Source organism: Spea bombifrons, chromosome 1, assembly GCF_027358695.1.
Source record: "Spea bombifrons isolate aSpeBom1 chromosome 1, aSpeBom1.2.pri, whole genome shotgun sequence".
NCBI lineage: Eukaryota > Metazoa > Chordata > Amphibia > Anura > Pelobatidae > Spea > Spea bombifrons.
Genome location: NC_071087.1, coordinates 145300136 through 145326586, shown reverse-complemented (window position 1 = coordinate 145326586; position 26451 = coordinate 145300136). Strand labels below are relative to the sequence as shown.

General features: G+C 39.2%; 1 protein-coding gene across 1 annotated transcript; it reads right to left on the bottom strand.

The window, feature by feature from the left end:
- Positions 1-5493: 5493 nt before the first annotated feature.
- CMYA5 (cardiomyopathy associated 5) lies at positions 5494-26012 on the bottom strand. The gene is made up of 13 exons (XM_053447986.1): positions 25778-26012; positions 20737-23899; positions 18678-18773; positions 17970-18203; positions 16952-16974; positions 14413-14534; positions 12907-13056; positions 11730-11876; positions 9221-9368; positions 8906-9039; positions 8308-8407; positions 7532-7708; positions 5494-6003 (listed from the first exon to the last, which is right to left on the bottom strand). Exons 1-13 carry the CDS (start codon positions 25894-25896, stop codon positions 5751-5753), a joined length of 4866 nt encoding a protein of 1621 aa, XP_053303961.1. The 5' UTR covers positions 25897-26012; the 3' UTR covers positions 5494-5750.
- Between the last annotated feature and the right edge of the window lie 439 nt (positions 26013-26451).

Genomic DNA, 26451 nt, shown 5'->3' with positions numbered 1-26451 from the left:
CCTGAATCACAACTGGAAGTCTGGTGGAGGAATCTGGGTTTGACAGATGCCAGAAGAATGCTACCTACTGGAATTCATAGTCCCTACTGTAAAGTTTGGTGGAGTTTTCCGAGGTTTGGGCTACTTCCGTTGTAGGGTAGTTGGGAAGGGTAATGTTAATGCTACAGCATACAAAGACATTCCAGGAAAATGTAGACTTCCAACTTTGTGGGAACAGTTTGGGGAAGGTGCGTTCCCCTTCAAGCATGACTGTGCCCCAGTGCACAAAGCAAGGACCATAAAGATAGGGTTCGATGAGTCTAGTGTGTAGGAACTCAAGTGGCCTACACAGAACCCTGTAGTGTTTTGCCCCAAAATTACTCATTTGTTAGCTTTCCAAACATTGTCATATGGTTTAAAATACATGTGGCTTGTTCATTCTAACTTGTCACTAGTTGAGTATGTTTAGTAACATTTTAATAAGTTTTTAAAAACTGGTATGGAGATTGTGGGTGTTCAAGGGAGTTGACTATATCATTGGAGCAAAAACAATGGAGTGTTTCCTTTATTACATCATTTTTTATTTATGCATTTTTGGACCGCAAGTGATTTATATGAATCCTTTTTATATTTTATGCGGAAGAATTCCTCATTTCAAGTTACTCCACTGACAGCATAGGGAGAGGATCCTACATCCACACAAATGTTTTCCATCGAACAAATATATTCTGCCTCAGAATGGGCTAGAAACGTGTTGTACTGTTTTGTATTTAAATTTGTTGAGATAGGATGATGTCTCACATCTGGGACACATCTTTCCTCTAGATGCTGTAAATAATGCTTTTCTTAATAAAAAGAAATCACCCCCCCCCCACACACACACACACACATACATATATATATATATATATATATATATATATATATATATATATAAATATACAGGGTCAGACTGTGGACATAAATAACTTCTGTGCAGCTGCCAGCTGGATACACTCCATATCCATCCACACTATGTCATGGCTGTGGCCACGTGCACCCATCTGACTGCAGGGCACTAAAAGACCGGATCTGCCACTCAAGCAGCTGTAAATACAAGTGTGTGGCTCCGTCGGGCATTACTTGGGCCTGCACATATAGTTTTTTTCTCCCTCTCCTCCAACCACAGTTCCCATCCATTTTGGCTCCACGTCTAAATCTCGTCCCATTTCTCCTTCTTTGTGCATTTCGGTTTCCCTTTGTGCTTTTGCACACAAAGAAAAGTAATGGCCGGCAGCTTTAGTGGCCCCTCTGGGAATGGGAACCTTCATAAGGCAGGGATTAGGCCCCTTTTTATATCTAAGCATATACAGCAAGCCCACCCTTCCCTCCCTGTATGTACGTTGTTTTCTTTTCAGCTGGCGGGTCGCGGGTTGCTCTGCTCTTGAACGGGGGGTGGTTGTACGTGGTCCACCAGCCCGGACTGCACCAGTCCATATGGGGGGCTTGGTGCCGGGGGGTAACCCTGGTCCTACACGGCTCTGTGGCTACGCCGGAATATGAGAATAACAGGAGAAGAGGATTTTGCTCACGGAGCAGAGTTCTCAGAAGGAGGACCAAAGTTCCAATGGTCTACCTAATGTTCCACAATGTTATACTAGGTTTTATGTACTTTTCGATTTTAATAAATTCCGACCATCACTTTAACATTACTCCAGATGCAAGCGGCCTGCATTGTTAAATTCCTAAAGACGTTTAAAGATCAAATTCCTACAAAAATACTCTTTAAGAACTGCTTGTAATCATATCTAGAGGGTGGTTCTCAGCTTTCCTCGTAAACATGCCAGCGTCCCTCTGTGACGAGGTTGTAAACTGCTTTGATCTACTCAGTTCTTCACTAACCATGACCTAGATCAATGGGGATAAGAACACGGAATAACACTTAAGTAATCAGTGGGCATGTGGTAGATTAATGAAAACTGAAGGAAACGATTTTAAATAAAATTAAATCCTTCCATAAAATATATACTTTCGCATCCCTATTGGAGAACCATGCTTTTTTAGGACTTTTTTGATGACATGTCTGATATTGAAACAAGGTGATGGGGAAAAAAGATACTGAAATTAGCTCTTTAAACTTTCTCAATTTAATGAGGACATTGTGACTAAAGGAAGGTCCATGGGAAAGAACTTTAACCATATTTAGGAGAGCACAAGGACATGACATTATATCCCTACAGAATGGGGTGATGTATTGAGGCCTACCACCTAGGGCAAAATCATCAGAGGGATTTTTTGCCCCAATCTCTGGGTGAAAGGGCAGAGTCTCACGGTCTAGAAGCATATCCTTCCTGTTCTACAGCGCTGTGATCATATACAAGAGTGCTTTTGTATATTATGGTTGATATCAGTGCTTGAATGCAGGTGACTTAATTAAGCTTATCTTTAAATAATGATAAAGGTTTCCATGAGGGCCGGTATAGAGTCATTTGGTTACCACATTTGCAGTCACTAATTAGAATCACAAAGGGTTATTATAAAGTTAATATTTCAAGAGCATCAGGGTCAGGTAAGCATCCCAGGTATGGTTTGCTCCCTCAAGCTTTGAGCTAAACGATATCACATTCCTGCGCTTATCACAAAGATACACGTCAAAGATGTCAAAGATACACGTCTCCGGTCCCTCCACTGAGCAGCAACTGCAAGTAATATTATACCTCCTAAGTGTCCCTCAGTATGAGGGGCAGTCCCTCTTCTGGCCCTTAATCTTCTCGCCCCTCTTTCCTATTATTTCATGATGTTTATTAGTGTGTCCCAGTGTTCTACAGCCCTAAAAGTTCCAACAATGTGTATAGAAACAGCAGAAAATGTAATTTTTAAACTGAGTAAAAAGTCTAGTAGTCCTCTTCTAAATGCCAGAACTATGCTACAAAGTCGCATGTCCCCAGCCACCCCCCCTCCCTCAAAAGCAAAGTGTACCTCTATGGTCATTTGAAATGTTGGGAAGGATGACTATATGCAAGGGGAGGCAAATACGCCTGGCATGCGTAGCTCTGATATGCCCCTGGGCTTGTACTTTTAACTCTTGCCAGTGGCTAGCGTTTTGCTCCATAGGCCTCTTTATTTTATAATGAATCACTTGTGGCTAGTGTTTTTCACAGAGTGGGAAATCCAGAATGACTCCTCTATTTCTGCTATTTCTGTGGAAGAAAAAAGATAAAAATGCAGGACCATCTGGCCAAGAGATCTCTCAGGATTAGGTGACAGACCCACTCTCACGGAATTGTGATCTGCTGTAAATCCCAACAAGCTGGAGAATTAATTAGTGACACAATGTGATGTGGCAAGGTCTTTACCAATGCTTTAATGGATGGATTTAAAGTGCATGTTTGTGATATTTATTAGTGTATGTATGTATATATATATATATATATATATATATATATATATATATATATTATCAGTGCTTGATAAATATCTCCAGGGAATGATTTCTCATCACTAAAGAAGACCATACAACGGACTTTTATCTCCATTCGGATTCAGTTGGGACTTTTTATGCCTAAAGCTTGTATGCATAACTGACCTGTTATGCCAACTGTAAGTTTTCCTGATTTTACATATTAAATATATGAGAAGATACTGCACCATTGGTGGTTTTTCATCTGTATTCCAGATCTTCAGAAGAATAAAAGTCTTTTACTCTGACGAGTCACTTTTTGATGTTACACTTGTGAGTGCACTTTACACAAATACATATCACTTGTAGTTGAACTTACTACACTATTGTGTTTTGTTATTTTTTCCCACATTTCTGATATACGTATTATTTGAACATTTGTGAGGAGTGTTGACTGGGAGCTGCAGAACGTGTAGGGTATGCAAGTGTACAAGAGTATACAAGGGTATATGTTTTGAGAGTGCTTCACGACAACACAAAAGGCTGAGAGAGAGGGGCTGAACAGCTTGTGGCCATCGGACTTGATGTGCCAGGGCCTCCCAACCATTGTTAGTGTGGCCCTGCTCAGCAGTAAGGACTGCAGGTTAGACCAAGGGCAGTTCCAAAGATAAATGCGCCACTGACTATTGCGCTTGATTGTTACAAGAAGAGGAAGTCTCACAGTACACAAAAGAATTCCATTAAAGTGGAAGCAGTGTTTACTGTTAGACATGGAGGCTGTACTAAAGCGATAGCGGCTGATCGGTCGGTGACCAACTGGCAGCTTCTCAAAGAATTGAAAAAATTGAAATGAAGGTCTGATCGTTGCCTTTAGGAAGCAATCAACTCATGGAGAAGGCTGCCTAATATGGTTGTTTGCTACCATGGTAAACAATGATAGTAAAAAAAAAATGCCAGCTTGGCTACCCTGAGTTCAACAGCAGGCTTACTGGTAATAAAAATAAAAAATAAAAAGCCTGTTACCTGCTACAATAAAGCCTAGTTTTTATGCATTTCTTAGCAAACATAAGTAAAGTGGTTATATTTTTGCTAATCAACTATCTTCCAGATTTATGCAGCTAATAGGGTCGATTTTTTTCCACCACGCTAACTTTTAGGCAAGGTTGTAAAAAAGGTTGTAAAATACAAATGGACAATGAATCCAGACTGACCTCTAGTGGTAAAGGTGAAAAGCACACACTGACCTAGGATCTGAAAAAAACAAGCCAATAATAATGTTCTCTCTTCTTTGGCAGAAATAATGAATCACATATCTCCATGTGCCACCTGTCAATCATACACTGTTACTTTCAGTCATCCTTCAGTAATGCGTGGGAATTACTGATCAGCTCCTTAGCAGCACCGATAGTTTGTAAGTTTAAGGACAATACTTCACCTAAATAATTGTAGATGTTTGACCAATGTATCTACTGCTCAGATCCAGGGCCTGTCCTAGACCAAGTGGCATCCCAGGGAAGAAAATTCTCTTGCGCCCCCATTCTTTTACATGGGTGCCAATATTTTAAAGGCTCAAGCAGTGAAGACGTCATATAGAGTAGGCAGCAGAGCAATTATTTCTTATACAGGGGCAGGTGAGCCCAGTACATAATTAATAATATATACATATACCTCCTCTACGTATTGTACAGGGAGAACTGTATGACAAAAATGCAATGATCCAGAACGAAAATAACCCCAACCCTGTTGCCTCCTGCCGCACTATAGAAAAGTGTCTTGTGTGGCTACGCACAGCAAAACACTAAAAAGTTATATAAAAACTTCTACCTTGGTAGCTATTTTTCTCCTCTTGTCATCTGGAACTTAAAACTTTCTTTTGTGTATCTATTGATTTCCTCAAAAAGTACAGAAGAAGTGCGGACAGCCTGGTTAGTTGCTTAACATGAACAACTTCTTTATAGTTACACGGAAAGTTCAAGTTTCTAATTTTAATGACGAGGCATTTATGTCAATTAAATTAATCCCCCCTCTTGAAAGTGTTTGCATAAGGCTACATCGATCGAAACTGTTTGGCCTAGAAAAACACAGATCAATGAGGCAGATTCAAAGTCAGGAATTCTATGGAGAAGCGGAAAGCCTTGTTAGTATTTCATTTATTGCACATACAGTTTATTTAAGAATTACCGAATTGCCATATATAAATTTCCAATAAAATAAAGAGAAAGAGAAAAAAAAAATCCAAAATAAAAATAAAACTCCCATAGAGGCCAACTTTAAAGTCTGATTGTAATATCCCCATAGCCAATGCAATATTTTCTGGGACAGCAATACTTTTTAGTAAACACTATACTTATGGCTTTTAGCAAACAGTGGGGGCACTAAAAGGGACAAGTAGTTAGCTGTGCTTGGCAAACCGTGGCAATTCAATACCAGTGTGTAAGTGGAGCTCCCCATGCGCCTCGAGAACAAAGGTCGGGTGTGCAGCCTCTGAAAACCTGTGCCTAAAAGAGAACAACAAATTCCCCTTCTGGACGTTGTAGAAAGAAAGCCTCCCAATTGTGTATTCCAGCAGAATTCCGACACGGACCGGTGGCTCGGTCAAGTGAACCTCACTCAAGACTTCATTGTGGAGGAACTTGTAGGAGAAGCTTAAAGATACAAAGATATAAACGCTTTACAATAGCAGCAGATCGCATGGCAGTAGAGGGGTTTTGCCCTCTTAACATGTCATTACATTTGCACCCCATACTGTCTCCTGGGCACACTGGCCACTCGCAGGATCTGTGTAAATCCTTTAAAACTAATATAACTTATTGTAGAAGGGCAGTGATATCATATAATTATTAGACGTGATGTCAATCCACAGTACAGTGATATGTACGGTATATTATTCATTAACTACTTGCCCTAAACCAACATAGAGGTTATATAAAAAGTAGTCTTGGTGCAAAGTTTGAAAACTGGTCGTATCACTAAAGCAACCCATGTAATGATCCACAGCTGGAGCTTCCAGTGGGTTGTAATTTTTTAGGGCAGTTAAAATGTTTTATTTATAACCCCCTGATAGGTCAGATATCAAACCAAGGATCCTAATGAGAAACTGAAATACCGTTGTTTCCCATTAGAATCTTTTTTTTTTTTTTTTTTATTTGTTTTAAAAGAACAAACAGTACATCAACAGTGGCAACCAATAGCGGATCCTTGTACAAAACATCATCCATTTATAACATATCATATCTTATAAGCATAACACCCGGCACATTGGCATCAGCTTTTTTCGATACTTCCTTAATATTAAACTAACAGCTTTCACATCTTCCTAAAGCTTGTTTCGCCAAGTTAAATAGGTCTATCTTTCTAATATTAATTTATTATCCACTGATACTAACCAAATAGACGATAAATAGACTAGGCTATTCATGAGATATCTCCTAGTCATAATTATCAGTGAAAAATAGGGAGAGAAAAAGAGAAGGAAAAAAAAAAAAAAAAAAAAAAAGGGGAGAAAAAAAAAAAAAAATTAAGATAATAATTAAATAGTTATACTGAAAAGAAAAAAAAAAAAAAAGGTTTACTCCCATTCATACTAACCATTCTCCCCATTCATTCCATAGGCATTTCCTTTCATATATAGCTTATACTCTTTCAGATTTCGTTTATTTCAGGAGGTACTAAATTAGAATATTTTAACAGCCATGGGCTCCAAACTTTATGAAATTTGTATAGTTTGTATTGCGCTTGATAGTATCCACGTTCCATTAAACATTGATAGTTAATTTGATTAATAACCTGTTGAATATTTATTAATTTATTTTGTAACCAGTGTCTAGCAATAATTATTTTCAAGGCCAACACACATTGGGTAAACAGTGCTTTCTGGTTATAGGAGAGATTAATCAAGTTCAGATATAGCAAGTCTTTATCTGGGGTAGGGCTTATATGACAGTTTACTACTCCCGATATGATCTTAAATAACTCAAACCAGATTTTCTGGAGTTCATTACAATACCACCAGATATGCATATATGTGCCTTTTTCTTGTTCCCATTAGAATCTTTAGTGAATTAACAAACAGCATTTTTCATTCATTCATTTATTGAATAAAGCCTCCAATAAGTTAAAGACTTCATTCACGCGAGAAGCTAAGGAACCGGATGCTGTATAGTGTTTGTATACCTTGTCGAGGTACTGCAACACTGCATACACCACGTGGTACTCTCCTGCACAAAGGGGTAGTCTTCTTTAGATGGCTGAAATGTGGCACCAACACTGTAAGCTCTGCATCCAGAAACCATCATCTCCCAATAGTGACGACCTTTAGCGGGAAGCAGTTCCCCCAGAACTAGCGGAATTCTGTAAATCAAATAAAATTAGTATGCTCACACAATTCATTTCGCTTATGTGTCTGTTTCTGCCATTATTTAATGATTTATTTGGCGCCATCATATTCCACAGTTCTGTACAATGGGTAAAATAGTTATCGTTATAGCAATTCCTACACTTCCCCTGAAGAATGACTGCACTTCCCAGACTCCGATAGAACGTGAGTTCTAGTGTAAATCTAGTTATATACTCCTTACCAGCAAAGGGAAGAACTGAAGTAACAGGGATTTCCTTATCTCCCAAGCTATTGTATGTTTGCTAGTGCCAGAGACCATCCATTTTTTTTTTTTATAGTTTCATTTGGTTTAGCCTCTAAAATCAGCCCAGAAAATCTATAATTCTGGAACATTGTTGGGGTTGGGGTACACAAGGTGGCACAACCACCAACTTCTCACTTATATTAGCAAGTTATGTAGGAGGGGAGTGTTGGATCATGGTTTGTCTAGGACATTGGAAACCAATGCTGCTTTTTTCTGGGGTTTCCCTGCAGACGAACCCAAATGATGAATAATACCTACATAATTCTTTGTCATTACCAATTCCTAGTGTTCTAGGAAAACAATACTAACCCAGTAATCTCATTCTGCTCAGAAATGCTAATCACAGTTCCATCAGGAGATAGGTCCAAGGCTGGATGAGCTGTGTCTCTAAGCAAATGGAATCTGGTGCCTGAAAATACAGTATAAAAAAAACTGTGTGCCCAAGTACCAAAAGTGTAAACACAGGTGACAACAGTACCTATATCTCCAACAAAAGGAAACATTTAATATTTTTTTTAAAAGCCCTAAACCCCTTAGTACATTTATGTGGTTACACATACATACAGTATGTGCTAGACGGCACACAAATCCATGCAGGTGACGACACATACCATGTTGCTGGATAAACACACATAATACAGGTGCCATAAATATACTAAAGAAACGCAATCTAGGGAGCTGATCAAACACTACACCAGGCGCTGGCATATACGTCTGGTTTTTGTCTGTTTTTCTCATGGATGCAGGCTGCCATATTAACCCGCCTGCTTCATGCACCAATCCCATCTTCCAGGCAGGGATCAGATCATTAACCTTTTTTCTTCCTGATCCCCAGTTATACGTGCCAGGAGTGTAATTGTCTGACAGAGATAAGAATAATATATATATGTACATTGGACTCCCCTACCTTTTGTTGAAATAAGGGCAGCTTCGCTTTGTTCACTAGATCCAAAGGCATTCACGGCTCTTACATAGAAGAAATAGTTCTCGTTCGGCTGCAGAGTGACTTTCAACTGTTGGTCTTTGATTCCTGCCACAGATCTGACCAAAGTAAAAGTTAATATATTTAGAAATCCCATTGGATTTGCACTTGCCCTCAACATAGTGTTTGTATATGAGTTCCTGTAGTAATATCTATATATTTACTCTGGGACTTCAGGATACCATGACCTTGAAATGAATCACCTTTATGACATATGTGTTCGTTTCATGTGAACATTACCTAAGTCCTTCTCCTTCCGAGGAGTACTGCTTGCACCACTCCAGTGTGAATGAATCTGTGGATTCCGGGTGAGCGGCGCTCCATCTGATAACAGCCGTATCCCAGCAGACAGTGCACTCTTCTGCCTTAATTATGGGTGAAGACGGGGCTGAGATGACAAATATAACAAAAATTGGCTTGTAAAGTGTAAAAAAAAAGATAATAACGCTCAAAACACAGATTTTAAACTAGTGGGTTTTGTGCATATGTTCACATGTAAAGATTCTGCTGATTTTTATTGCCTCCTTCTAGAGGGTTCAATGGGAAAATATACAAACTTCATTCAGAGCTTGTTCTTGTATGGCTGACCTTGAGGGTAGGATATGCCCTTGATAAAGGCTTTCAGCCCAAACACAGGGAGATATCCTGGGTCTCTACTCTAAAACACCTTAGTCTGTGGATTGAGCCTCTTTTTATATATGAGCGATACTTTTTCCTTTTTCCTTTCCTGAGTAATCGTGATAGTATTGCGAGGCTAACAAGGAATTTGGTATAGTGTGATGTATTATTTATATCAGCATATAAGAAGAAATACTCTGTATATTGACTTATTATATGAAAGAACTGTGATGAGTTGTGCTAAATGTTTGGGAATAAAAACCAAATAGCTTATCCCTCTATACATTTATAACACCATAAAAAATGTAAATACTTATTGTACTTATTGACTCATTTGAGGCTGGCCTACTAATCCGCTGGCCAAGTCACCTCTTACCTGTCCTCACTGAAGCAGAAATAGACGGATCACCTTGCCGAGTGATATATACATTACTGTGCAAAAATAGGAATGCTTTAAAAAAACAGAAATGTTGATATTTATTTGTATTAAAGTGATGATCATTAGCATCTGTTGGTATAATTGTTTAATGCCTACAAAATCCCTGACTTTGTGCAAGTGTACATAGGAGAATTGATGCTGTTTTGAAGGAAAAGGGTCATCACACCAACATCAACATGTCCATGTTTGAAAGCATTCTTACTTTGCAGCATTTTTCACGCTTGCCTAATAAAGTATATTATTTTTTATTTTTATTTTTTTAGGGAAACAGCAACTAACCCAACAGTCCCTCTTGGTGAACACATAACACCTCAAATGTAACCAGGTACCCGGCATCCTAACTTTACTGGCTTTATGACCAATAGAAAGGATTAGTAGTAGCTGAATAAATCCTACCTGTTTATAAGTATAACTCGGATGGGGTAAAGGTTGTTCTACATGCATCTTGTTAATATGGATACTTTTAGCTATAATAAGACTTGTCAGGAAAACCTACTTTTGTTGTATTGTGTTTAACTCATTGCTTGCGCCCCAAAAATTGAGTTAGCTCAAAAACAGACTATTATTAGTCAAAGTGAATTATTAGTCAATGCTGTTATTTTCCAGCTGATGATAACTACTGAGATATACGGTGAAACATATGAAGCTAAAGGCATTATCTAATGTTATGAAAGTACAGTGTGGATTTCTTTAGTTATGGAGATCTCATTGAGGTCGCTTAATATGAGCCGGTCCATTTCCAATCCAAAGAAAGCTCAGTTAAACATCCGGCCAAAATTTCCAAGGGCTTACTAGAAAATCCTACATCTTACTACAAAGCCTATGGTAAGAATGAGCCGAACTGTTCAAAGACATAACCAAACGAAAGTATGTAAAGTAGCAGCAAATCACTTAAGCAATGGGCAATAAAAACCTGCTTTCTTTGAGCACATCCATGTAACACTGGGACAGGGACAGGGACAGGCAGTCAGAGGACACGTGAAGGGCAAAAAAGCAAGCCAGGTCAGAAACTCAATGTCGGATGAATGTTACATAGAGGGGTCAGAACTGCATTCCCTTGATATCGGGATTCACATGTAAACAAGCGGCATATGTTTAGATGTTATATAAGGAACTTTAACTTTACTGTACTTTAATGCTTAATACAGTAAGGTAATTTTAATAGGCGTGTGATAGGCATATGGCTATCGTGAATCTAAGATGAGACCAAGGACTGATTGATAGTTGAGTCTTTACAGCAGGAAAACCGTGCAGACTAGATGAGCCCAATAGTTCTCATCTGCCATCAAATTCTATGTTTCTGTATCTGTTGAAACTTTACTGCAGATCAGGTTCATACAAATCAAAAGGAGTTTTTTTTTAACATAAAATAGTTGAAAGGGTGGCTAGACTAATTTCTGTTAGGGTTATTACTAACTAGGGGAAATATGGCCTCTTGCATGTCACCTCGAAGACAAGGTGGTCATTTACTTGGCCTCCAGTAAAAGATCTCCAGGTACGATCTGTTCCTAAGAAATAAGTATAACCGGAATGACGGTGCTATAGCCTAGCTTGTTTCAGATTTTATGAATTGTCTTGTCACTCATTGAGGCTGCCTTGTTCAGCATGGTACGAGTTCCCGTTCTTATTTGCTTGAGAAATGTTGTACTCGTTTTGACTTTATGTTCCCGACATGATTAATATGATACATACCAGTCTTGAAAGTAGTCTTCTCACTGGGGAAGCTGCACCCTGTGTAATTTACAGCCATAACCCAGACATTGTAACATTTATCTGGCTCAAGGTCCTCCAAGATACAGAAACTCTCCTTCACGGTCACCCTGTATTCCTCCAGCAGAGCTAAATCAATGAAATGATCAGACAGACTGACATAAATCTCATTATATCGATCGCAACGTGGTAGAACATGTGGCATTAAACACCATAAAGCATTGCATTTTAGGTGATAGTAAAAATGTAGACCTCCTAGACCTAACCTTTAGAGGAAAAAAAATCTTTTTTGGCAGAGTGTATCTCTGGCACCTTATGTTACTTTGTCATAAAATAAGTACAGACATTTTGTACAGTTTTTAATCTGTTTTCAACAAAGAAAGTCCTGTTTCAATAGTTAGCAGTAATACAATTTAGGAAAGAAAGTACAATAATGTGGAACAGAACAAACAAAAAATGATTATAAATAAAACGAGTGGTCATTTGACACCAAGTGACCTATAATGATGTACACACTAAATAGAACACCATATACTCAGCTGAGTATACATCTATGTAGAAGTATGTGGTGGCAGACCTCCCAGGTGCCCCTCTTTGATTTGTGAAATGGTAGGAGGTCAGTTGTGGCATCATATGGCACAACACATGTCAACTACATGTCCCCAGCAAAACATACAGGGCCAGGCGAGGATCTCTTGGTCTCCTAGGCAAACCATGAGCTTGGTGAACTGTCTCATCTATTAAGATCACACTGTTTCTCATAGCAGACCTCAGCACATGTCCCCTCTGATCTTGGATTAAGCAACTTCTCACTGGATGAAACTGGAGACCTGCTGTATAATGAGGCCTCATTTAATACGTTATCCCTATGATAGAATGGTAGAGGATTGTTTAAATTTACATCTACTTACAAAATCGAAGAGAAAGTAAAAAAAGATGCTGCAACCAACTGCTTGGCGTGTCTCATGAAAAATCCCCCTGTGTCAAAAGTTAAATAGTTTACTGCTACCAACTCCACTACCATTTTATTGAGTAACTATTTCTGCTCTACCGTAACATAATAATTTACTGTCGTGACCTATGATGCATATCTTACTTGGATCCCAGAAATCTGTTGTGTTCCTACATTCTACAAACGTTTGTCCAGAAATAAACTCACCATGCTCTTCTCGGTTCCCCTGAGGCTCCTCCATGCAGTAGACTTGAAAGCAGTCAATAACATCGCCTTCACTCATAGCCCAATACACTGTAATTGAGGTACTGGTAGCCGAGTTGGGCTCCTGGGCCTTTAACTTTGGTGTCTGAGGAACTGAAGGAAAAAATACATTGTTTCACAGATTTTAAATAGTCATTTATTTCTATGAAATGAGCAGGAGGCAATTTCCTTAATCATTACTAACTGATCCACCACTAATAAGACCAAAAATCCCTTGTGTCTCTCTTAACTTCAGCAGATACCCTTAGGTTCAACTATAATAACTTTATAATAAATATAATTATAAATAAATAATATTCCCAGCAAATATATTAACTTCTGAAATCTGAGAAGGCTTGTAGAAGTCTGCCTTTCACAGCCAGGCATTATATGTGCCTTTATTAACATTTTACTTAGTTTCTATGTATTTAACAATTTAATTCTTTATCCTGAATTTGAAATGCATTAAAATGCTGCAAATCCAGGTTGCTTTAATTCTCTTCGGTATTTCAGGGACATCTAAATAACAACTGGCGTTGTACCAGGTGGTTTGCAGGACGATGAGCACCTTGGGTATTCACTAAACTCAAGTCATCCCTGAGTCATCAACAAAACTCTGGTCAAAATAATCAGCTTCCATAATCAAACACAAAATACCAACTCTTCCCAGTTCAAATAATTCCCCACCCAACATATAAATAAGCTTTAGTTTAAGCACAGAAAAATGAAAGAAACAAGAATGAAACCGCTTATTAAGTGGAAAGCCATTGCTTGTCGGCTCTCACTTTGGTTGATGTTAGGAGACGTATCGGTCTGTATCATCACAGCCCAGAAAGTAAGCTCTAACCGGCAATCCACCAAAGCCACAACAGTTGAACAACAATTGTTTTTAAAATATGTATCTCTCCACCCTAGTACTGAAGAGAAATGATATCTGACTCCGCTGTTTAGTATAAGTGTATCCCAGGCCTCAGAATAAGGTCTGTGCTGTCATGTACAGAGCTCATTAACGCGATTCCGAAATTACAAGATGTTCTGGGCTTTATACCAAACACAAGATATGGAGAACACCCGGTGCCTTGTAGTTACTGTGACATTGTTATTTTAAGATGTGCGGCTGTACATTGAACTTTTTATACAGTACCTTTCAGTAAATGTGTTTTAAACAGGAGCATGTTCTCCACCTGGTTTAGGGCTGGCCGGCTATGTATTATGGGAATTACGGTATATTAAATATTATTATTTATCATTACATGCTACCTCTTGGGGCAAAAGTCCAATACAGCATCCTTCCGTTCATATAAAAGATTTGTAGTACAGTGTTGTGGAATATGATGGCGCTATATAAAACAATAAATAGTAATATCACGAATTGTCCAGTGAGACTGCAGTTTTTTACAATATTTTCACACGGGGCAAATAAGCTCCCATGAGCGCTGTATGTTAATGTTTGTTAAGTAAATCACCAACCTGGTAGAGATTTTAAGATCTTCTGATCTTCTCTAGTAGAACTTACTGAACACTTTTCAAAAAGTGCACTGGCATTGGGGATCTCGTCTAGTGATGCCATGCTCTCCATGGCTGTAAGAAGCCTGCAGAGAAAGACAAAACTCTGAGGTGACAACATTCAGCCATGTTTTCACTACCTTTATTTGTTTCACATGTTGCTGATCAGGTTATCTTATATGTGCAGGGAAGGGCTACAACCAGCGACGTATTCAGACCTAGCCCGGCTAGGCCCAGGCCGAGGGCAGCAAACCCGGGGGATGATTAGGTCAACCAGTGTGCCACTGCTGAATGGGCAAACTCTGATCTCCCCAACCGACCCGTTTATAACATGGGTGGGGTGTTGAGCCAGCACAGCCTCCATACACTGCTTTAAAAGGCACAGAGCACCAGGATATGATGTCATGTGACGCAGCGACGACGGCTGGAGGTGCTGCCCTGGGTGAGGCCTAGGGTTGTGCCCAAGATAAATACGTCACTGGCTACAACATGGCTGCAAGAGAAAAAGAAAATCTGTAAACTCAAGCTTGTGAGGGACACCATATCTGAAGAATGTGGTGCCTACACAAGGGTGACTACCATCTCCATTTTCCAGCATACATGTACCTACAGAAACATACAGTGATCAGCCATAACAGTATGACCACCTGCCTAATTGTGTAGGAATACCTGGGGTGCAGAGTGGCAAATAGGGGGTCAAGAGGCATATCAGGGAGGCAGAGTGGCATATGGGGGTATAAGGCATTTCTGGGGGGCAGAGTGTCATATAGGGGGGGTATAAGGCATTTCTGGGGGGCAAAGTGGCATAGAGGGAGGTATGCCATTTCTGGGGGGAAGGTTGGCAAATTAAAGGAAACAAAAAAAAATATTTTTTCTCAATCATAGTTTTTATTAAATATGAAAAAATATTGAATAGCGAACATGTGAATTAATATTTACTAATGAAACTTTTCTTATAGGGTAGTCTTATATTCAGGCTTTTTCTTTTTTCCTAAATTAATATTCAAATTTTTTTTGGGGGGGGGTCATCTTCTAATCAGGGTCGTCTTTTAATTGAGCACATGTGGTAATACCTCTATATCACTAGGAACATTTGCATTCATTCCATCATAACTTACCAACTATTTCCATATTTAAAAAAAAATAACCAGACAATGTTAGGAGTTAATATTAAAAACAGCACACGTAATTAAAATAATGTTAATGGTGACTATTATGGAGTCAACTCAAAGGGAGTTTTTATACTCAAGAGGAAAAGAATCCTGCTCTTCATTTGTTCCTGCATTTACACATATAAAATGTAATCAATTATTTGGAAGTGTGTCTGTTGTATAATAATTAGGCTATATTATGGATCTTTATAAAGGAACTTTTAATATATATAAAAAGTATTTTAAAATATGTCGTTACGAAAGCTTATTCTGTGTTAGTATTGCTAACCATAGTGAAAAGGTTTTACTAGCGACCCCTGAGCGCTGAAACCTGCCTCAGATTTTAAAATGGTTCCCAATAACCATGACACATTCCCGAGGTCCTTCACAGACAGATAGAAAACCCATTGGCAAAAACACAACTCATACAAAAAGACCAATTATGGTATTACCATGTGGATAAAATAGGCTTGGTGTTTTTGTTGAGAGAATTTGCTATTCTATGGTGTTTCATGTTATCATAATGAGTAAGTTGCTCCCAAGGTCTCCCCTTATTGATATTGTAGCAGGGTGGGCCAGGTACAGACCATGGGAGGTAGGGCAAGCTTCCTCGGAAAATGGCCAGGGTAGTCAGAATTTAGGTGGAACTGTGGGTACCGGCCAGACCCAAACCTCCTAAGATAAAATAACAGCTCCACGCCACAGCGATCAGCTTCCATATGGCGAACTGTTGGGACAAACCCACAGCAGGTCTCAGAGCTGCCAATAACATGTTCCTTCCACAAATCTTTCATTATATCCCTGAAGCGCAGGCATTCACCTACCAGATTTCATCTTTGAAGCCCATTAAAAATACAGAACTGCATTGAAGTCACAATGTTCCCTAATTAAGCAAGCAAGTGCACGCAGGAGGGGGGATAGGCCACGTGGTTTGCTACAGCTCTAAAACCCCTTTGTCCCACACTGGTCACAGTAGCCCAACATGATGCATTTGAGGCACCCCCATTACAGGTGGGACTCTGTTCACAAAACCTTTGTTAGTCACCTCCAGGTGCATCAAACTGGGGCAAAAACATCAGACAAAACAACATTCGAGGAAAAAGAACATTTTTCTCAGTTTAGCTGTTTCTATCTTCCATTACAAGATGACTTGTTAGTGACCTGCTCACTTATATAATATTAATCCTATCAAATGTTAGCCTTGGTGTTGTATCTGGAACACATGTAGGCTTGGAATTACACGTCAGATCCTCCTGGACACAAATTCACATTCTCCACTGAGTAGACTCCATTTAATATTACATGCATTTAACTTCACTCTCTTCACACAATTCCAACAATCCGTACTGTACCTCGTATTGACCTCATCATGTAACTATGGAGGAATAAAAGATATCCATGAGTTGTACAGCACACAACAGTGTTGTAACACTACATGAACAATCAAGAGCATATGATTTAAAACAGTAAGGCTTCTTAGCATGCAAATTTAATTTCACAATTATAACCAAGTTCTAAAATAACCAGGGACACTGAAACTGTTCTGCACTCAAGGCGCTCATGCACAGCACCGCTGACTGTCAGCGGGGTCACACTAGGTGGACAGCCTGGTCCCTTAGGTTTGCTGGTGAATAAGTCAAAGCATATAACCTTATCAGTTACCTGAACTCAACTCGTCAGAAAAGCAACAAAGCCACATCTCCCTCAAATTTTTCACTGAGGTATTCAGTGAAAGATTACATTGAGATAGCCTCGTTTGCTTATTGTACCTATCCACGGATAATAATCCAAAAGCTCCTTGTGAATACCAGCTCAGTGCACTTAGACCACATGCCGAGCAGCTTAGCTTCATGAAAACACACCGTCCAGTGTGAAACATGTACAAAGTTGGCCGTATTGGTTTCAACCAGATTGTGCCTGTAGCTGCATAGGGGCCACTAGAACAGACCATCTAGGCCCATGGTCTTGAGTAACAGGGGCTGCATCTATCACTTTGTCTTTCTGTACTCCTTTACTGACTTTATTTGTGTTCACTCTTTAGGTTTAAGAAAGGGCTGGAAGTGTTTAGAGATTGCTGTTTCCCAAATGTGTTTTGGATCAGGCCCAGGCTGTCCATCTGGCATATCTGGCAAATGCTGGTGGGCTACTGGCCAACAGCACCCCACTTTTACTCAATTTGAAGACCCTGATCATGAGCATAAAGACATAGAGTGCAGCCGCACACTATCCAGTTGTCAGCTGCACTTTGTTTTGAATTACCATATTACTGGACTGTATTGAGGACTTGCCCAAGGTTTGAAAGCTTCCATGACTCTAACAGAACTGTAAGGTAGAGAAAAGTAGAAAACTACATGTTTATGTTCAACTTACACTTAAAAACACAACAGGGTCCAGCTCTTCCATGTCCTTTGCTGCTCTCTCCAGGATTTCTTTGGCTGTGTCCACTTTTTGCTGGAAGCTGATCATCTGGTCATGCAGAAATTCCATTTTCACTTTCTTCATTTCCTCAAAACTCTCTCTCTGGGCAGCGTGTTGAGAAATTACCTTCTGAACCATCTTTTCATTCTGTTCTTCTAAAACTTTCTCTGTTTCTGTACAATTTGTCTGCGGCAGTAACATTGTTCATACAATAAATATCTAATATCTAAATAAATAGAAGCTTTATGCTTTTCAGAAGAAAATATTTTCTTAAAATTTCTTAAAATTATTAGGATTTCAAACATAAATCCTGACCTGGAATACTTTAGATAGACCTACATTTAGTCAACAATATAAGCAAAACTCAAAGGCCTACAGTATTTTTAACAATGATGTCAATAAACATATTAAATTCCCCCAGCCGCCATGTGTTCTGCACATTAGCCTGTCCAGCAAGTGTCAAAACCTGTGTGTGAAGGTGGCCTACAAATGCCTAGATAGATAGCTAGATAGATAGCTAGATAGGTAGATAGATAGATAGATAGATAGATAGATAGATAGATAGATAGATAGATAGATAGATAGATAGATAGATAGATAGACAGACACAATGGCACAATAAATAACCATGGTTAACCCTTTTTTAACCATCCCACTTACTTCGACATCATTGAATAGGGCTTCTACTTTGCTCACAAAATCCTCAGTTTTCAGAGAACTTTCCTGGAGCTTTTCTAGGAGATCCTCCAGTACTTCCTTAAAATATATAAACACATTAGGAATTGCAGGAGTGCACTTGAAAGTGTCAATAATACCCCTAATTTAAGGTGCAATTTATTTCACGTATGGAGGAGTTGGTTTGGGCGTCCCGAGGCAAGGAGTTTCAATATAATCGGCGCTGGTTCTGGTGGAAGGATCTCACTTCCTCCCAGAGATTCCCTGAGCTACTACATTGACTGTATTCCCTCCTGGTCTGCGTCCTCCGGTCCACCCTTTCTGGGTTCTGTCCCTACCTCATGTATGGCCCTGCATCTGCCTGATAGTGACGTCCCGAGTACACCTTCACTTTGACAGCTGTTAACACCAATACACGCACCGCTTTTCGTCCCTTTATTTTCCCCGTTTTTTTTTCTTTTCTTTGTTGTAATACTGGGTTCCTACAGTGTTATGTTTACCCAGCCATGGTTCTCCGATACTTCCGTACGACTTGATTGTTCTCTAGCTGTTTGGGATGCTCATTCTTCACAATTGGTAATTCCATCAAAGCCTGTGATCCATGAGGGAAGCTTTACTTGTTTATGTTTACTCCCTAGTCCGACGCTTGGGGCTACACATGCACGTGTGACCTTCTCATTGATACAAGTATGCTACATTTTAAAGTTATCATCTTTCCATTGGATTTTTACTGCCCTATGAATGCTTTGTTTTCCACGGTCTTACTGTATGCCTTATATTGACTGTATTCATTATGTACCTCCCTGCAGCAATGTGTTACAATCTGTTGTCTTCTACCATAAATCTGTCAATAAACGGAGAATTTACAAAAAAAAAAAATAATACCCCTAATTTAGCATTTATGTGAATATTGTGTACTATTTAAATCGATAAAATATCAGTTGCATATATTTTAGGTCTCCTAACCTCAAAAAATCTAAACAGGTTAAGTTCCGAGCCTAGTAAGTGTATGGCTTTGCAGAGTATAGCAGGCAATATGCTCAAGACACAGATCTTTCTAACTTGTTTCTTTTGGGGGCTGTGTTCTAGAAGAGCCTGAAACGGTGACCGTCACATTGCAAGTTACTCACATTCTATTTTTTAGCTACTTGCGACAGCCCTGGACGGACACTTTAACACAAGCAGGAGATAAATCTTGAGCATGAAGCCACATGATACACTTTTGGAGCGTTCAACCTCCCCTGGATTAAAATGAGGTTAGCAACCAGCCCTTCGGACAGTTGCCCAGTGTCCCCAAGGGCCTGTCGGGGTCTTATTTTATACAATAAGCCATGCTTTTCTGTTCACTGAAATATTAGTATAAACATTAGTTTCTACTATATTTTACGTGAAAGTTTTAATGTTGCTTTCTCATTACATTTTAAAAACTAATTTGCCCCAAGATTTTTTTCTTTCAGCACAACTGAGCTCGCCTGTCATAACCCAAATACGACTTCTTGCAATCTTGGCCTGGTAGTGGTTCTCAAGACTTGGCAGGTGACGCCTCTACCCTAACATATTTGTGATAGTAGCTTTCGGATGTACTGTACAATTGTTAACAATCTCTAGTGGTGGAGGCTTGGGACAGTCTGCTAAATGTAGAGTGCAAGAAGATTATTACTATACTTTCTTTCTGGATTGATAGTAAGATTCCATTCCATCTTTCAAAGAGGGGTCATGGGAAATGAGGCAAGATCTGTATGAAATATACGGGCTTTGCCTTTGGTGAATGGGAATTATGTCTATATAGCTTAAAATAAAACACTTAAGGATAGATAATTTTCAGTGCTGAATTAAATTATGACAGGTAGGTATGACAATAGTTCACAAAACAGGAACAGTAAGAGAGTGTGAGAGTCTGGACAGCTAAAGGAAAGACAGGAAGGGGTACATGAGGAGTAAGAGAAAGAGAGGATAAGAAATGATAATAGGAAGGGACCACAGAATATCGAACAATGTAATCGAATAATGTAGCACTGATAGTGGCCCTTGATGGATTACTTACTGTCATTTCATTGATTGCGTTGTCTATGGTGGTTACATCATGGTCTTTATGGTCACCAAAAATCTTATCAATGGCCATTATGGGAACCTTACATGTGTAGCAATAAGTGTCAATTTGAGTGCCCTTCCCATCCATTAGTGATGGTTCAGTTAACTCTCCGGGGGATTTTTCATTTTCTATGATCTCAAAGCCAGAATCTCCATGGTCCAGTTGCATTTCTTGATCAGCATCTATAACCAAATCAAAGCCACTATCAAAGTCATGTCCTAGCGAGTCTCGGTCTTCAGATGCTACTTGCACATGTGGTATTTCATCTTGAAGATCTTCTTGACTTATTACCACATAATCTAGGGATTCAGCTGTGAACTCATTTTTTAGGCATTGTGTTTCCTTTTCATATGCACGTTGCGTTCCTTCTGCATTTACTGGTCTTATATCACCTCCTTCTGATTGCTCTTTAGCTTTATTTGATGTTTGGACTTCTTCACGAAGATGTTCTTCTAACATGTCAGTGATTTTACTACCAGATAAGGTAGCTTGTTCCTTTTCATTTGGTTTGGGTTTAAAGTATTCCTTGTTTCCTTCTCTGGATGTCTCCTTTGAGGGTCCATGGGATAATACTTCATAAATTCCATTGTTTCCCTCAGTAATCTCTTTGGGAATCTCATTATTGCAGCTATCACCAAAGACTTGTTCTCTTCTCAGACTGTTTGTCTGAGGTTTAGTCTGGGAAATGATTGGACTATCAGATTCCAAGCCGTCAACTAGGTCTTTTACTTCTTTTGGCTTGGCTTTGTCAATTGGGATTTCATCTTTAAGGATATATTTTTCAAAATATATTCCAGTGCCATCGTCATCAGAAATTCTGCTATGGAATGTGGCACCGGAAGCTGTACTTTCTGCATCAGATGGTTCATTTTCATCTTTGGTTGCCTTTTCATAAAGATCTTCATAGAGAAATGCTAAAGCAGGTGGTTCTTGTAAAAGTTCTGGATTTATTGGGTAAGAGGTAGGAAAAAACAAAGATTTGCATAAAACCTCTTCTTCTGGGTTAAACAAGGACGTCCCTGTAGGTTTTACATCACTTTCGTGTGTTTGTGTATCTTCTTTATTAGCAGTAGACCTTTCAAACTTAAAGGAACCATAATCAGTCATTGTGTCATCACTTTTCATAACACCGTAGAATGATTCATCCAAATTTTCCAACATGTAATATTCATCTTCTAAACTGTCTTTAAAATTGCCACTTAACTCTGATTTTAATTTAGCCTTTTCAACATATGTTGCTTTTGCAACTTCAGACCCAACTGGCATTTTGTCATCAATTAAAGTGAATTTTTCAAAGTAGTCTATATCAGTGATACTTTTACTGGCATTATATTGTCTTACATTGGCCGAGTCAGCTTTCTTTGCATGTTCTTCACCACTTTCACTTTTCTTCAGTTGTGGTCTCACGTCCTGATTTGCTTCTAAATGGGTATCGACAGAAATATTAGGTTTAACCAATGCATTCTCTTCTTGGTGAAGTAGTTTTGGCGTGAGCAGGGGTGTTTCATTCAAATATTCTAGTCTATCCTGCATTTCATCACTTGCTTCTTGATCTACTGAAGATATAAGCTGTGGAGCTATAATATTTAATATTTCTGAACCTTCAGATACAATACTGAACACATCTGATTGTGTGTCAGGAGGCTCTTTGGTGTCTAAGTAATTTGTTTGATGTGTGACAGTCTGTTCTTCGGGATAAAGAAGTTTAGGTGTGTTTTCTGTTGCCAAGTCCATGGTTCTTAGTGAACCACTAGATTGTTTTACTTCAGAATTATTTGTGGCTGCTGTCAAGGAAGAACTGGGTGGTATACCAAAAACCTCTTCTATTGGTGCCATCGTGAATCGTTCTCTTTGCCTCTCGTTGTCCCCTACAACACTTGATATATTTCCTTGAACATATCGATAACTAGGTTCCATTTTACTTTCCATCGTTTCTTGAGTCTGTTCCTCTTTTGGTTCATCGGAAAGGTTTTGCCGAGATGATTGTTCAAGTGCTGACTTAGTTGTCTCATTTAAGAGGCGCTCAACCAGCATCTCAATTGTACTAATTTTTGGACTGGGGATTTCATCAGTGTCTGTAAAATATAATGGTAAAGAGCTAGGTGGTTCAGTGAGAGACTGAATGAAAGAAGGATTAAGAAGTAGAGGCTCCTTTTGGTCTAACCTGTCACCTGACAATGATGAATTAATAATTGATTCTTCTGGCTCTGTATAAGGCCTTTGTAGGGTATTGAATTCAATGTCTTCTTGCTTCTTTACAGAAGGTGCATGCGATAAATTATAATTTTCTTGCTTTGACACTCTGTCTACTTTTTCAGTTGAAAGATGATTTTCTGCTTGGCTGATTAATGCGGAAGAGACAGCTGCTGACTTTTTTGACAGTCCATTTACTGAACTATCCAAAGTAGATCCCATTTGCTGAAAATCTGTTTTAACAAGAGGATCAACGGAATCTTTGGGGAAAGATTGTTTTATTTTGGCAATGTCTGGTGTAGATTTTGCATCATCCAAAGAAGCTTTTGTAGAAGATTTCTCAGAAACATCTTGAATGGATTCCTCTTTGACTTCATCTGCTTGTTCTGACACTGTGTTTAACACATGGACTCCAGAGTCTATGGATTTTTTTTTCTTTGCTTGGTTTTCTGGAATTGAGATAGACTTTAATTCCAAGATTTTTGTTACGTCATTGGAGCCATTGATATTATTTGTTCTTTCTGTGAGTATAGAGGACTGACTTCTAGCTTTTTCAATGGCTTCTTTCACAGCATTCCCCATGTTTTCTGCAGACTCTTTTTGATGGCTTAAACTTTTCTTTTCATGCGAAGCGTGCCGTGAATATTGCGAGGATGGTCTGACTCTTTTCCGACGTAGCTTGCCCTCATCCATTATGAATATTACCTTACCGGGCGGCGTACCCACTGAAGAACTTTCCATGCTGTACACATCAGAGGTGGTACTGGCTTCCGAAGCCCATGGTGTGGAGCATCGGCTTGAACTGGTCTCCCAGTGTATCCCACTATCTTCGCATTGAACCGTTACCATGGAAAAGCAGGGGTTGGACATAAGGCACTGCAGTTTAGGCTTCACATCTTCAGTATGAACAATATCCTTTAAACTGAATCAAAGATAATGTAGGTTACACGGCTTGAAGTGAACACATAAAAAGTAAAATATGGTGTACAGATTATTATTTGGAAAGTATAACAAGATGTCAAAAAGCTATGGTTTGGCATGTATATACATACAAAGTAAGAGTAAATAATAGAGGACAAGCAGGACATTAATAAATAACATGTTATCCTTTTTTACAAGTCTTCCACAGGTGGAATACAAAGATGGCCGCTCAGTGCTCACTGTGGCTTAATTCAAATCTTTTTGGTTCTATTATGCTAGAATTCTATAAATGTGTTAGTGACATCAATAATCCTTAGCATTTTGTATCAAACATCTTGTGTACCGGATTAGTAAATCAGCCATTATCTGGAAGATGAGGATCCGCTTTAAATTCCTAAACTTGACAGAGTCCTATCAGAGTCCTTTACGTGGCTATATTGCTTACCAGGGAACATTTTATGCTTTTTAGATGGTGCGCTTCCCTTTCTATATATATTTTGTAAAACAACTTATATCACTGAATTCACAGTCTGAAAAACTGAACTAGCAGCGCATGTCAACACGCTGCCCGTGGGGCAATAAGAGCGCTAACCCATGACCAGCGATGACTTATGGCTACACGGGAATAGAATCTGTGACCAACAGGAATATGAGAACATGGGATTAACATAACAAATAAAAAGACCCAATAAATCAGTTTCAGTCCCTTAGCACACAGAGGTCAGGGAAAATAACATCATTTGTGATATTAATATACACAAATTATAAAGTATTACTGAAATTAAAAATAAAGCAGCCATGCAAACATCTTTATGGAAGCAAATGTATCCTACCTAATGACTTAATAAAACATAGCAAAATGTAAATAATGAGACCACCGCACTGTGAAGGACGTGAAGGACGCGTATTGCATATTTAGTAAATTGCCAACGTTGTGTTACCTTACGCCTATTAAATTTGTATAAATAAATGTATTAGATTTCTATAGAAGCCTCCTTAGTGATTCAGATTCCCATAATGTGTGACCAGGAAATTAGCTAGAGTTTGTATATATTTCATAATATCGGGACTAAGGATTTGTGTATAATAGTACCGGTATTACTTTACCGATAGAGTAGTAGATACATGGAACAGTTGTCCATCCCAAGACTGGTAAGGAATAGCCAAAAAGTAAAAAACGCAAATAAATAGTGGCGTGATTATCTCACTCGCTTAACTATTTATTATGCGGAAACATTCCAGAGATAAAATGTTTCAACACACAGTTTAGTAAGTAATCCCCAGACACTCAAAATGTCCTTAGGGGCCCCAACCAGGCATTTTGATAACAAAACCATATTGGAACCAATGATTCTAATGCAGCAATGAACATCTTGCGCTAGGCTGAAAATATACTGACGAGTAGAAAAAAATGTATACTGCAGGATCATTTCTGACGGGCATGAAGCATTTTTATTTTATAATCATCCCATTTTAAGGGGTCGCTGGTTACCCAACGATGCAAAAACGGATCAACCGAATCTGACAACACAGCCTAAAATGTACAAGGCTCCCGTTACGTCAGTGAAACTCAGTAAGCAGCAGAGACTCAGACATTCACACCCATGATGAGCTAACAGGATCCATATGTGAACAAGTGTCTGTCAGTGAGAGGAGGGGTAGGGAGGACTCCAGCTGTCATCTCTGCTGCCGCTTTAAATAGAAAAGCCCTTTCCACTGCCAGGATATGGGCTGCAATAAAAACAGCAGTTTACTCTTTAAGTAAACTAAAGCCGTTTGATCGTTCCTCTGCCCCTACATAATCGTGCTGTACAGAATGTACAAGGACTCCCCTTTACTACGTGAAGAGGGCATGAAGAAGGGCTGGAGGGTTTAGTACCTCTGCTTGAGCTCCTCCGTTTCTTCAGCGTTCAGGACAGTCTCTGGGGGAACTTCATCCTCCAGACAGAAGGATATCTCCGAAGCCCGATCACAATCGGCAGGACACAAAGTTTCCATTTTCCCAGTTGGACGCCCCTTGTTGGGGTTTTGATTTTAACTCCCCAAGATCAGTCCTCCATAGAGCTCCCGAGTGAGACTGGTGTCATTGCATCAGCAGCAGACCGTGGCTTCTATTCTCCTGACTAAGAGGAGTCTTAAAATAGAATGGAGAAGAAAACAGGAGACACAGAGACACATGCCCCGCAGCCCCGTGTGCCACTTGGCCAACCCATTCAGTGTTCCTTTTCTGGGTCCTTCAGGTCTGCTCCCTATCTACTGTGACGCAGCGGAGGATATTTGGGGGTCTCCTAAGTAAATTACGCATTTAAGCGGATCTGTGACTTTCCCCCAAATACTAGATGATGTAGTTTCGTACACCAATCATCAATCTAATGGACTTTATAAGCTAAGATGAGCAATATATTGATGTACAAGAACCAATGGGTATACCCATATCTTACCATCAATCCCGGATCTGCATGATTAATCCTCTCCATTTACTACGCTTGTCTCCCCAAATCCTGTATTTTATAGTAGGGCTCTGCAAATTCCCAGTTATGGACTGAAACAAAC

What these genes read in the sequence shown, in the direction of transcription:
- CMYA5 (XM_053447986.1), bottom strand. Translation starts at nt 25,896, where the DNA reads ATGGAAACTTTGTGTCCTGCCGATTGTGATCGGGCTTCGGAGATATCC. An exon ending in GGGGAACCGAGAAGAGCATG is followed by an intron (nt 11,877 to 12,906) that starts GTGAGTTTATTT and finishes TCATTGATTTAG; the next exon opens with CTCTGCTGGAGGAATACAGG. An exon ending in TGCCCTTATTTCAACAAAAG is followed by an intron (nt 8,408 to 8,905) that starts GTAGGGGAGTCC and finishes CTGTATTTTCAG; the next exon opens with GCACCAGATTCCATTTGCTT.